Source organism: Sinocyclocheilus anshuiensis, unplaced genomic scaffold (genome assembly GCF_001515605.1).
Source record: "Sinocyclocheilus anshuiensis isolate Anshui unplaced genomic scaffold, SAMN03320099.WGS_v1.1 scaffold74, whole genome shotgun sequence".
NCBI classification, from domain to species: domain Eukaryota; kingdom Metazoa; phylum Chordata; class Actinopteri; order Cypriniformes; family Cyprinidae; genus Sinocyclocheilus; species Sinocyclocheilus anshuiensis.
This window is the reverse complement of record NW_015546044.1, coordinates 1,615,235-1,626,904: the sequence shown is the minus strand read 5'-3', so window position 1 is coordinate 1,626,904 and position 11,670 is coordinate 1,615,235. Positions and strand designations below refer to the sequence as shown.

The window sequence follows — 11,670 nt, the reverse complement described above, 5'->3', positions numbered from 1 at the left end:
GTGTGTGTGTGTGTGTGTGTGTGTGTGTATATACACACACACACATGCATATATATATCCACATAACACTTTGAGTGAAAGTTGCATGTCTTAGTATTATTTTTGTGTTATTTCCAGGTTTAAATTAGATGATCAATTCCAGATTTTCTCTGTGGTCTCATATTTTTGACCTCCCCTGAATGTGATTTAGTCACTTGGGTGACATGCTGTATCTGTGTGTTTTAGTGCTTAGAAGGTGCTAAAGGGGAGAAAGGAGAGAAGGGGGAGTCGGTAAGTGTGTGTGCCAACCTTGTCTTGGAGAGAGAGGTGATCGAATTTTGGTTCAACAGGCTTCACTGAAGCAGAGGGGATATCTTGATACTATTTCTAGCTATTGATTCACCCATTTCTCATTCTGTTACGTTTCAGGGTCTGGCTGGCAACTGGGGAGAAGCTATAGGAGTGAAGGTAAAGGAAGACACCACCGTGTTGATATACTGTTAATGAGTGCAGTAGAGCTTGCAAGCAGCTGATCTCCATTTCTGTCTGTCTGTCACTCTCATACACATACTCAGGGTGACAAAGGGCAGAAAGGAGAAATCGGAGCCCCAGGTCTGCCCGGAAGTCCAGGCAAAGACGTAAGTGGCTAGCATTTGATCTGAAAGTCAAAGATGCTCATATTTATGTCCTACTTTATGTACATTATGTATACCAGCTCCCCTCCTGAGTCTCCTTCAGACGTGTTGATATCTTTCAGTGTCTCACTGCAGGAATGTACACAAAAGACAATTGTATAGCATGCACAGTATGTCTCTGTGCACATATTTTCATTTTAAAAGGATGCAAGAGTACCTTTCCTTTTATATTGTTTAAAGTGGCTCCATATATTCACAGTGATCTGCTGCAAAAAGCATGATGCATTAGACTCTTACCCATATACTCACGGCTGCCTTTTCTTCTCATTAGATATCTCTTTGGGTGTTAAATCTTTTTAATGCTGCATAGATTACATAAGCCAACAAAGAGCCAAAAATCAATGCAGCCTCATTGATTCTTTTAAATGGATAGTCAGGTCGCATTACGCTTAATCTTTTCTATTCTGTATACAAAGCATGCTAAGGGGATGGCGGATATGGCCAAGTTGACTAATTCCATATTTGGAATTTGCTTTTAAACTGTTTATCTATCTAAGCCTCGAGTAATCTGTGAACTGACTTGTTCGATTCCTGTTGGAGGGTTGTTATATAAGCAGTGTGATACTGCCAATGCCAGCGTTTGAAATGAACTCAAGCTAATGATCTTTTATTGGTCTTGGCTGTCACAGGGTCGAGCTAATCCTATTTGTGTGGTGGGCCCTAAAGGACAAAAGGTAAAACGGACTGATCCTCTTGGGATTCATTTAATGGTTTTCTGGGATACTATAAATTAACTAGTTTTGTGGTGTCATTATCTTTAGTGCTTGTTATGCACAGCAAGTGTTTCTCAGTGCTGATTAATTCACAGGGTTTTCCTGGTGTAGTTGGTCCAGAGGGGCTTGCAGGAGAACCAGGCTGGCCAGGACCTCCAGGACCTCCTGGAGTTGGGAAACCAGGACCACCGGTAGGATGATTTATCATTTAAATACAATATTTATAGACAATATTTTTCAGTTTATTAGATAGAAAATAGAGCCGACCTCCAAAAACTGGAGCTGCAAAAATCTGCCAACTGCAGAAAGTTTTTGAGTTTCTGAGAAAAACTGTAACTGATTTTTAATTTATTTATTATTATTATTTATTTTTGTATTGTCAATGAATGTTTTTGGAACAACTTTTCAGCTTTGTTTTGTTCTGCCAATATATTTTCATACTTTTTTTTATTTTTTCCCTCTCATTTCTGAATTGGCAAAAATCTAAAATAATCAGACTGCTATAATATAATCAGGCTATATTAAGAATAGTATACTCCTCAGCATACTACATTAGCATCTCTGCAGTATGTATGTGTTCTGCACTATCACTATTCCTGTAGCATGAATGTGTAGACCTACAACATTTGCTAGAATATCTGGTATACAGCAGAAAAATGCAACACACTGATCTGTTGACCTTTAATTTAAAATGATCAAATTTCATTAAAAATGACATTTTGTCACTTATTATTTGATCAGACTGACAAGAGTTAAAATATTTTACACCAAAATTGGAGTATTGGGGTATTTTGAAGTATACAGTAGTGTTCAAATGTTTTAATAAAAGATTTATTCAGCAAAGGTGCATTAAATTGATCAAAAGTTGATCAAAAGTGACAGTAAAATATTTATAATCTTACAAAATATGTATATTTAAAATAAATACTGTTCTTTTGAACTTCCCATTCATCAAAATATCCTGAAAAAGTGTATCAGTTCCCACAAGAATATTAAAGAGCACAACTGTTTTCAACAAAAGTAATAAGAAATGATCATATTAGAATGATTTCTGAAGGATCATGTGACACTGAAGACTGGTGTAATGGCTGCTGAAAATTCAACTTTGCATCACAGGAATACACTACATTTTACATATATTTACTAAAATAGAAAACAGTTCTTTTAAATTATAATAATATTTCAAAATATTACTATTTTTACTGTTTTTTGATCAATTGCAGCTTTGGGGAGATTAAGAGACTTTTTTTCAAAAACATTAAAAAAATCTTACCAACCCCAACCTTTTGGTCAGTAGTGTGTATATGATACAATTTAATAATCAACATATAATTTGATGTCATGTGACACACTGTACATTTTGTATTCTAATGGTGTTAAAGCATCTATTGTTGCATAGTGTGCGCTGTTTAATATACAAAAAAAAAAAAAGGATACTAAGCATTTTACAGTTATTAGTATACTAGTTTTCTATTTTGTCCCTTTTTACCTCACAGGGGCCCCCTGGTGGACCTCCAAGATTTAAAGGAGAGAAAGTATGTTTACTAATATATGTTTTCCTGCTTTGACCACAAAGTGATCAGGATGTTAAATATATTTTTAATGAAAATGTACCATTAGCTTTCTTGAATCCATTGCAAAGTTATATCTAATAATAACAAAACATTCTGTCCATTTCCAGGGGGATTCAGGGATACCTGGTGAAGACGGAAAACCTGGAGAACCTGCAAGTGCATTTTTTTCTCATTTTGACCTATAGAGGGATGTCAATGTGAAACGATGGCGTGTGCTGAATCGTTAAGACAGAAGATGCTAATTATCCTGATTTTCTATCACTATCCTGATTGTTCTGTCACTGTAAGCGACAAAATATGTTTACTATCATCAGCACCATAATTAATTTTATTACCACTGGAGCTATCAGCGCATAATTTGCATTTGCAACTCAATGAGCGTCTGCGGTTCTAATCTTCATGCATACCCAATGACGTGGTTTGTTTTGCTGACAGGGTCCGAGAGGTCCTTGGGGACCTAAAGGTGAGAAGGTAAGTCTAAGCAGTCCGAGTTTGAGATTCTGCATGAAAATTACTGTTGCTTATTATGAGTCTGCTCAGAATTCACAGGAAGTCACAGTGCATATTCTTGACTGTTACTGCTTTATTTTTAAAAGTTACAGTTCCACCAAAAATTATTACACATAATTTACTTACTCTCATGTTGTTCCAAACTCATATGACTTGCTTTCTTGCTTGTGACACAAATGTCCAATGCCATTTTCTCCATAGTATGGAAGTCATACCTGTGTTTTTTTAGCATTATTTATATACTAAAGGGTTGGGTCCAAGTCCACCTTGTTGAGTCTGAGTCAAGTCCTGATTTTTAAACAATTGAGTTTGAATAGGAGACCTTTATTTATGTCTTTTAATCTTAATTTTATGTTGTTACTTTTTTTTTTATCTTTTATAAAAAATGACCGTGAATTTAACGGTAAAAGACTGTAAAAATGCTACAGTAAAAACCTGTTAAATGGTTAACGGTAAATTCCCCTACTATATACGGTGAAAAACTGTATTGGACATTACATGTAATGGACATAACTTTTACGGTAGTATACCGTTTTTGGAAGTGAAAAATACCGTATAATTTACAGTGAATAACCGTAAATTGACATTCCAGTTACATTTCAAATTTGATGTTTTTTTGTTGAAATAACTATGTTTCTTCTTAGTTTTTTCTTATCAGTTTTGTATATTAGGGTTGTGTGTTACACCTAATGTTGTTAAATTAATGTTTATTGCATTATTTCAGTTTCATGTGTGTTACCATGATGGTGTTTAGCGTTTGTGTGAATGACACTGTACACCTTCTATATATGTTATTATTTAAAAGCTGCTTGTGATGGGCTTTGGTTCATCATGTGACTTTCTCATCACCACCTGCATTTGGTGGTTATCAGTGTTACAAAGGTACAAAACAGATTTCAGTTCTTCAATAGGTTGGTATATTAATATTATATCAGTTAATGAAATTATGGTATTTAACTGTAAATTTAAGTTAAAACCGTAAAACCTAAAGCGTTGCTACCGTATTTTTTACGGTAAAATTCCGGCAACCACAGCTGCCGGTTTTTTATCGTACATTTTTTTTTTTTTACAGTGTATGTTACACATGAATTCATCTGTACTCTGAAAAATGTTTGTGTTCAAAATGTCAGAGTCTGAGTTCATTCATAATTGCAAGTCAGAGTACCCCAACTCTAATATACTATTATTATTATAATAATAATTTGTATTAACATTTTGAATTTAATTTTAATTTTAGTTAAATTTTTAGTCATTTTGTTATGTGCTTTTTGTCATTTTTTTATATGACTATTTATGTTTAATTTATTTTTATAATTATTTTTTTTTTTTTCAGTTTTCATTCAGTTTCTTTTATTATAATTTGTTCTTTATTTCCATTTAGTAGTTTTAGTGTTTCAACATACCTGTATTTCAGTAAGGGTTTTTAATTTCTGTTTACTTTAAGTTTTTCTTTTAATTAGGGGTTCAAGCGCGTAGTGCTGAAACCCTATTGTAATTGTTAGAATGGCCAAGGATCAGCAATCGCTACATAAAACTGATCGGGCAGACCAAACTGTAAGTCGTAGAGACTTGAAACTTGGAGGGATTGTAGTACTCACACCGTCTACAACGTCACCCAGGCATGCCCCAATCGGCCTGACGAGGGTGCTACAGAGATCAAAAGTACAAAATTGCTCATAACTCCTAAAACTTTAGTCGCAGGCTCAAGTGCCTTACGTCGTTGGAATCCTTGGCTCACGATGGACAAAACACATGACATTCATCACCCTGGTGAAATTTTTGAGTATTTTGGATTTTTTGAAAAACCTACTTTTGGAACCAAACCAGTTCAGAAGTATTCTTTGGAGAGTGAATATCAATGATTATCAAAAAAAGTTGAACTTTCAACTCACCGTCACAAAGGGATGCCAAAACATTAGAAAGGGGCAGGGCCACTTTTACTAAAGAGGGGAAAAAACATTAAAATGGCTACAACCATGCAACCATTTGTCTGATCAACATGAAAATTGTATGCCGTGTCTTTGTCTAAAGTGCCACAGGTGTCTATATGGACATTTGCGTATCTCCAAAAACATGGCCGCCATTGGCCAATGAAGTTTGAACACCTACTGGACAAGGTTAACGGAAGTCGATCGGAACGAAACTCAGTAGGCCTGTTTGACTCATGGCCCTAAAGGTCTGTGAGATATTTGAAAGAAATCAGACTCTGGGGGGGCGATATCGCATTTCCCCTTCAGGAACTCGAGCTGCGTCGAGATCGCTTTGGGAACGCCCCTGCGTGACCACGTTCTGAAGCACGTGTGAAATCAGTCCAATGGAGCAGCGAGACGTCACGAGCGGGGTGACGTGAGCGCCAGGAAGTATAAAAGCGCATCCGGCAGAGCGCAAGTTAGCTTCTGCTCTTCAGTAGCGCTCTGTGTATGTGTCAGTCTATTTACTGTTGTCTGTTACTCCACAAGCATTCAAAAGAATATATCAAAGTCTAAACTAATATCTATGGCGAGCAAACGGCATTACAGACGTTGTGTGCCTCCCTGCCCACACTATCTGGCAGCGGGGGATACACACGATCTGTGTGTTGTTTGTTTAGGAGCGGAGCATGCACGGTCAGCTTTCGAGGAGCTGATTGTCATCACTGCGAGTTACTCTCGCTGCGTATGCTCCGCTCTCGCCTGGCTGTGTTTGATGAGAGCAGCCAGGCTCGCAATCCCGCTGGAAGCGGTCCCGCTGTTGCCGAGGCACAGCGTAGACTGTTGTCGTGGGGATCGCGGGTGGATTTAGCGGAGGGATCCGAGACGGGCTCGTCCTTTTCTCGGTCCTCACCCGCTAGATCCGCGGCTCTCTCTCAGTGTTCGGAAGCCCGCACTGCGGTTTCTTCCCCCCCCCCAGAGAGAGAGAGCCAGACGCTTCATCTATCTTCCTCCGAGGAGGTGGATGCCTCCAAGGCTTTCAGCTTGGGTGTGGCCTTGCAGGACATTTGTGCTGCGGCGGGCTGGTCCTCTCCGCACACTTTTGTCCGCTTTTACAACCTAGACCTGGCATCTACCCCAGGTTCCCAAGTTCTCTCTTCGTGATGTGCTCACAAGATACACACACAGGCAGGGACTTGGTAGTATGGCGCAGTGGGTATTCTCGTTCCCAAAGCGATCTCGACGCAGCTCGAGTTCCTAAAGGGGAATGTCTCTAGGTTATGTATGTAACCATGGTTCCCCGAGGGAACGAGACGCTGCGTCTCTTTGCCATACTCCCTGCATCCCTCCAGGCGCTATATTTCATCGAAGCTAACTTGCGCTCTGCCGGATGCGCTTTTATACTTCCTGGCGCTCACGTCACCCCGCTCGTGACGTCTCGCTGCTCCATTGGACTGATTTCACACGTGCTTCAGAACGCGGTCACGCGGGGGCGTTCCCAAAGCAATCTCGACGCAGCGTCTCGTTCCCTCGGGGAACCATGGTTACATACGTAACCTAGAGACGTTTTCAAGGGTGTAAACGATTGTATATTCTGCGGTTTTTCAAACATACACATAATATTCATATCAACTGATAGACCTCCTCATTCCGAACAGCTTTGCCTCTAGAACCACTGCTCTCAATCAAATTGTTTGTTAAATAATTGAAAATATGTAGCTATTATGTAAAACTATTTTTGAGAACTAGTACTAGGTTTTTCGCTCAATCTCGAAAAAAGCACTGCAGTACAGTTATCTGGACTCTCTAGGTCTTGACCCTTTGGGTAGCTATAATATACCCAAAAGCCTATAAAGCCTAAATGAAAACTCGAAACATCACGAAACTAGGTGAGCACATGCAACGGGTGATTCTAAACAAGCATGTAAAGTTTTATGGAGATCGGACCACAGGTGGTGCTATAACAGTTAAAAAGGCTTCAAAATGTCTCAGGCTACACATGTAACCATGGATCCCTGAGAAGGGAACGAGACACTGCGTCCTCTAGCGGTCACTATGGGGAACACCATAGTGACCACTAGAGGATGCAATTCAAGTTCCCTTGGAAGGGAAACACTCTATTTCTACGGTAAATGACCTCAAATTGCAGAAAATGTTCATATATTCACGCATACACTAGATTTTCACATCATACACTCGATCTCCTCATTCTGAACAACTTTGCTTCTAGGACCACTCTTGTCAATCAAATTGTTCTTAAAATATTTGGCATTATTATTAAAAAACCTTCTTTTGCGAACTACTCCTAGGTTTTACACTCAACCGCAATAAAACAACTGTAGTACAATTATCTGGACTCTCTAGGGCAATAATTATCAAAATATGTTGAACTTTCCTATCTGGATGGCTGTAACAGGGTCATTTCAAAAATGGGCATGGCCAAATATACCCCAAAGCCTATAAATCCTAAATGAAAACTCAAAACTTCACAAAAATGGGTGAGCACATGCAAAAGTACAATTCTATGGACACTGTAGGTCAATAATTATCAAAAAAAATAATAATTCAACTTAACACTTTGGTTAGCTATAACGGTCATTTTTAAAAGGAGCATGGCCAAATATAGGCTTAAATGCCTTAAAGTGCTTGAACCCCGTTAATCGCTGCTTGCAGCTGTATTATTTATATTTTATTTCAACTTTATTTCAATTAACAAAAATATTTTTAATAGTTATACCATAATAACCCTGAGTCATACAGGTTTAGAACAATATGAAGGTGAGCAAATGATTAGAGAATTTTCATTTTTAGAGGAACATTCCATTTAATATGCTTTTTTCTGTCTTCAGGGAGATCCATGTGAACCATGTCCAGTGGTCTCTTCCAACTCTACTGGCAACACTGTGGCCTTTCAGAGCAAGCAGGGACCTAAAGGAGAACCAGGGGCCCCAGGCAAAGGAGAACAGGGTCCATCTGTGAGTTCACTCTCGAAACCACTGCTTGTGTTTATCACAAAAAACTAGAAACAGTTTAGCATGTTTGATTAAATGTCACTGTTTAGCATCCTGAAACTGCTTTTATCTTCCAATACACAATTCGGTGCCTGGTAGACACTTAATCATTGCAAAATATCCAGCTGACAGTGCTGTTCACCTCAGTGGGCCCACCATATTTGTGTTTGCCAAGCTCAATGAAATAAGCCAACAATCAGCGAGGTCTTTTTCTCCTGTTGTTGTATTGAATGAGAAATGCTGTCGCCATTCCACTACCCTCTCGCAGGGAGAACATATATTCTATCATGCTTCATTATACCTTAAGAAAAATTCAGGTCTCTCCTATCATCCATGAAATCCATAAACTTTTCCCCCCTCAAAGTTTAGACCACTTACTGTGTCAGATTTAATTTTACTCAATGACTACGGTAAAGGCCTCTCCATTTTTTAGCCTATTAAAATTTCTCCTCTCTGTTCTTCAGAAAAAATTCTGACAAAAAAAGGATTCTATGCAGCATACCATAAAGCGCTTGTTCGCATTTCTCTGTAATGATTTCCAATACCATCACAATCTATTCCTCATACCTATTTATGGGACAGAGAGTGAGAGTGTGGGATGCAGAATGTGATTGGGTGCAAATGCGGGACATTTACAGTTGCGGTCAGCTAGGATGACATTAGTGTCATGATTAGCGAGACTGATGCTGATACTTGTATGCCTCTATTTTCATAGGGCCTTGCAGGACTGGATGGCAAAGCAGGACAGAAGGTGAGTTTTTTACTACTTAGTAGTAAAAAACTACTACTAGTTTTACTACTAGTAGTAGTACACACACACACAGAGAGACAATGAAATAGGCCTTAAATTTTATGTTAATAGCTGCTTCCTGTTGCAGAGCTTTTTCTCAAAAGTCAGCAGCTGTGTGTTGTGACAACTACAGCACATTGCAGTGTATTCCAGACTAAACTACTGCGGTTTCTTTTTTTTTCCAAATTCAATAGTGCTGAGTCACTGAAAATGTCATCCAGAGTTTGAGTAATTTTTACAAACTGTCTTGCACATTGTGATTCTTTCACAGGGAGAGCCAGGAGTAGACGGGGCCAAAGGCGAAAAGGTGAGTCTGCCAGGCGTTGGCAAGAAAGATGAAGAATCTGTTCACTGTTTGTGAATTGCTTGACACTTGGAGAAGTTCTGAAGCAAAATTAAACTGCGAAGTCTTGCCATCTTTGTTCTCTTAGGGTGAACTATGTTCTGGCTGCCCTAGCATTGGAGAAATTCCAGCAGGCATTTTGAATCCAGCTCAAAAGGGAGAGAAAGGAGATCCAGGTGCTGGACAGAAAGGAGAGCAGGTGAATGTGATGGAGTGATTGCTCATTAACATCCAGCACACAGCCTTTAAAAAACTTCCCACAAGTCCTGAAGTGCAGTAAATTACAATGCAAGCAGTTTTTGATATCCACTTCTGTGGTTGTGTATGAGTGTGTAGGGATGCATATATTGGCTTAAGCATAATCGCAGACAGCCCTGATCTGTGTAGCTCCTCACAGATATAAGCCTCAGCACAGATATAAGACTCAGGCACAAATGCTTTAAAAAAATTATTGTAATGTCAGATTGGGGAATTAATCAGCCAAGGCTTTCATTTCATGTCTGTTAAGCAAGAGAATATGCGCTGATATTCTCTGATTTTCTTTTTCTTTTCTTTCTTTTTACTTGATTTTCATGTACAGGGAGAAGCAGGTCCAAGTGGCTTTGCTGGACTAAAAGGGGAAAAGGTAAACCTAATAAATATTTATTCACTAGGATGCTGAATTTCTACATTTTCGAATGGTTTTAAGGTTGTTAAACAGTATTATAGATAGGTACACATGCACATGCAGTGACCCGAAAAGTATTTGGACACTTAAATGTGTGGATGTCATTATTTTAGGTAAGTCAAACAAAGCATTTTACAAAAATAAGTTGGTTGTCAGATTTAATGGACCATCGCTCTACTTAATGTGATGAACTACATTACTACTGTACTCTCTTAAAAATAAAGGTGCTTCACGATGCCATAGAAGAACCTTTTTGTCTAAATGGTTCCATAAAGAACCTTTAACATCTGAAGAACCTTTCTGTTTCCCAAAAGGTTCTTTGTGGCGAAATAAGGTTCTTCAGATTACAAAAACGCAAGAAAGAGATGGTTCTTTAAAGAACCTTTGACTGAATGGTTCTTTGTGGAACCAAAAATGGTTCTTCTATGGCATCGCTTGAAGAACCTTTTGAAGCACCTTTATTTTTAAGAGTGTTAGGGCACCTGTGTGGAGAGAAACTGACTTCCTACATCCATTAAAAATGACCTTGGGTTAAAAGTTAGTTCTGAGAAAAGTTAAGAGTTTTTTGTTTTTTTTTTGTCCAGTGCATTGATATTCATATGCTTAAATGTGGCTTATGTGTCCAAATACTTTTTGTAGACACTGTGCATGTTTATAGTGTATGGTAATTATCAAAGGGAAATAATCTTTAGCACAGAACATGTTTTGCATTCTATTGCATTATAAAATAATGTAGTCATTTAAGAAACTATGACAATTTTCTGAAGTTGCTTGTCTCACACTTGACACTTTGTTTGGTTATAGGGTAATGCAGGCAGCAACGGAAATGAGGGGAAAACTGTAAGTAACCTTTTTTTTATTCTTATATATTCTATTTGTTTTTAAGTTGCATCTGTGATTTATGACTGACCTCAGCATTAGATTAATGTGTAGATGCTGATGTTTTTTAGGGCAAACCTGGTCCAAAAGGGTCAAGTGGAAATAAAGGAGATAAGGTGATTAAGCTCAACTCAGACTGGTACTCTGCATTAATTTTAAAGTGTGTAGATTGCAGCCTCACAGCACCAGGAGACATAAATAAATAATATATATATTATATAATATATATTTTGTATAATTATAATATATAAATGTAGAAATTGCCAAAAAAGACAGAAAGACTGTCTAGCTTAGTTTAGTGTAAACTGCCAGGAAACATAAAGGTTTCTAAAGGATCATGTGACACTGAATACTGTAGTAATGGCTGCTGAAAATTCAGCTTTGCCATCGGAGAAATAAACTACATTTAACAATGATTCAGATAGAAAAGAGTTATTTCAAATTGTAATGATATTTTTGTGATTTTACTGTTTTTACTGTATTTTTCATCAAAAAAATGTAGCCTTGATTTCAAAAACATTACAAAATCTTACAGATTATATATATATATATATATATATATATATATATAAGACATTCTGAAATTCATGTTTCTTTTT

At 37.8% G+C, this 11,670-nt stretch overlaps 1 protein-coding gene across 1 annotated transcript in view; it reads left to right on the top strand.

Moving 5' to 3' along the window:
- The window catches only part of LOC107698978 (collagen alpha-1(XVI) chain-like), a 72,539-nt gene that overhangs the window by 34,155 nt on the left and 26,714 nt on the right, over positions 1–11,670 (top strand). Inside the window, exons 13-27 of the mRNA XM_016500116.1 lie at positions 226–270; positions 409–447; positions 555–617; positions 1,304–1,348; positions 1,483–1,578; positions 2,884–2,922; positions 3,069–3,113; positions 3,397–3,432; positions 8,231–8,356; positions 9,108–9,143; positions 9,454–9,489; positions 9,614–9,724; positions 10,106–10,150; positions 10,997–11,032; positions 11,143–11,187. Coding sequence (XP_016355602.1) covers positions 226–270; positions 409–447; positions 555–617; positions 1,304–1,348; positions 1,483–1,578; positions 2,884–2,922; positions 3,069–3,113; positions 3,397–3,432; positions 8,231–8,356; positions 9,108–9,143; positions 9,454–9,489; positions 9,614–9,724; positions 10,106–10,150; positions 10,997–11,032; positions 11,143–11,187 — 843 coding nt within the window. The remainder of the gene's footprint in view (positions 1–225; positions 271–408; positions 448–554; positions 618–1,303; positions 1,349–1,482; positions 1,579–2,883; positions 2,923–3,068; positions 3,114–3,396; positions 3,433–8,230; positions 8,357–9,107; positions 9,144–9,453; positions 9,490–9,613; positions 9,725–10,105; positions 10,151–10,996; positions 11,033–11,142; positions 11,188–11,670) is intronic.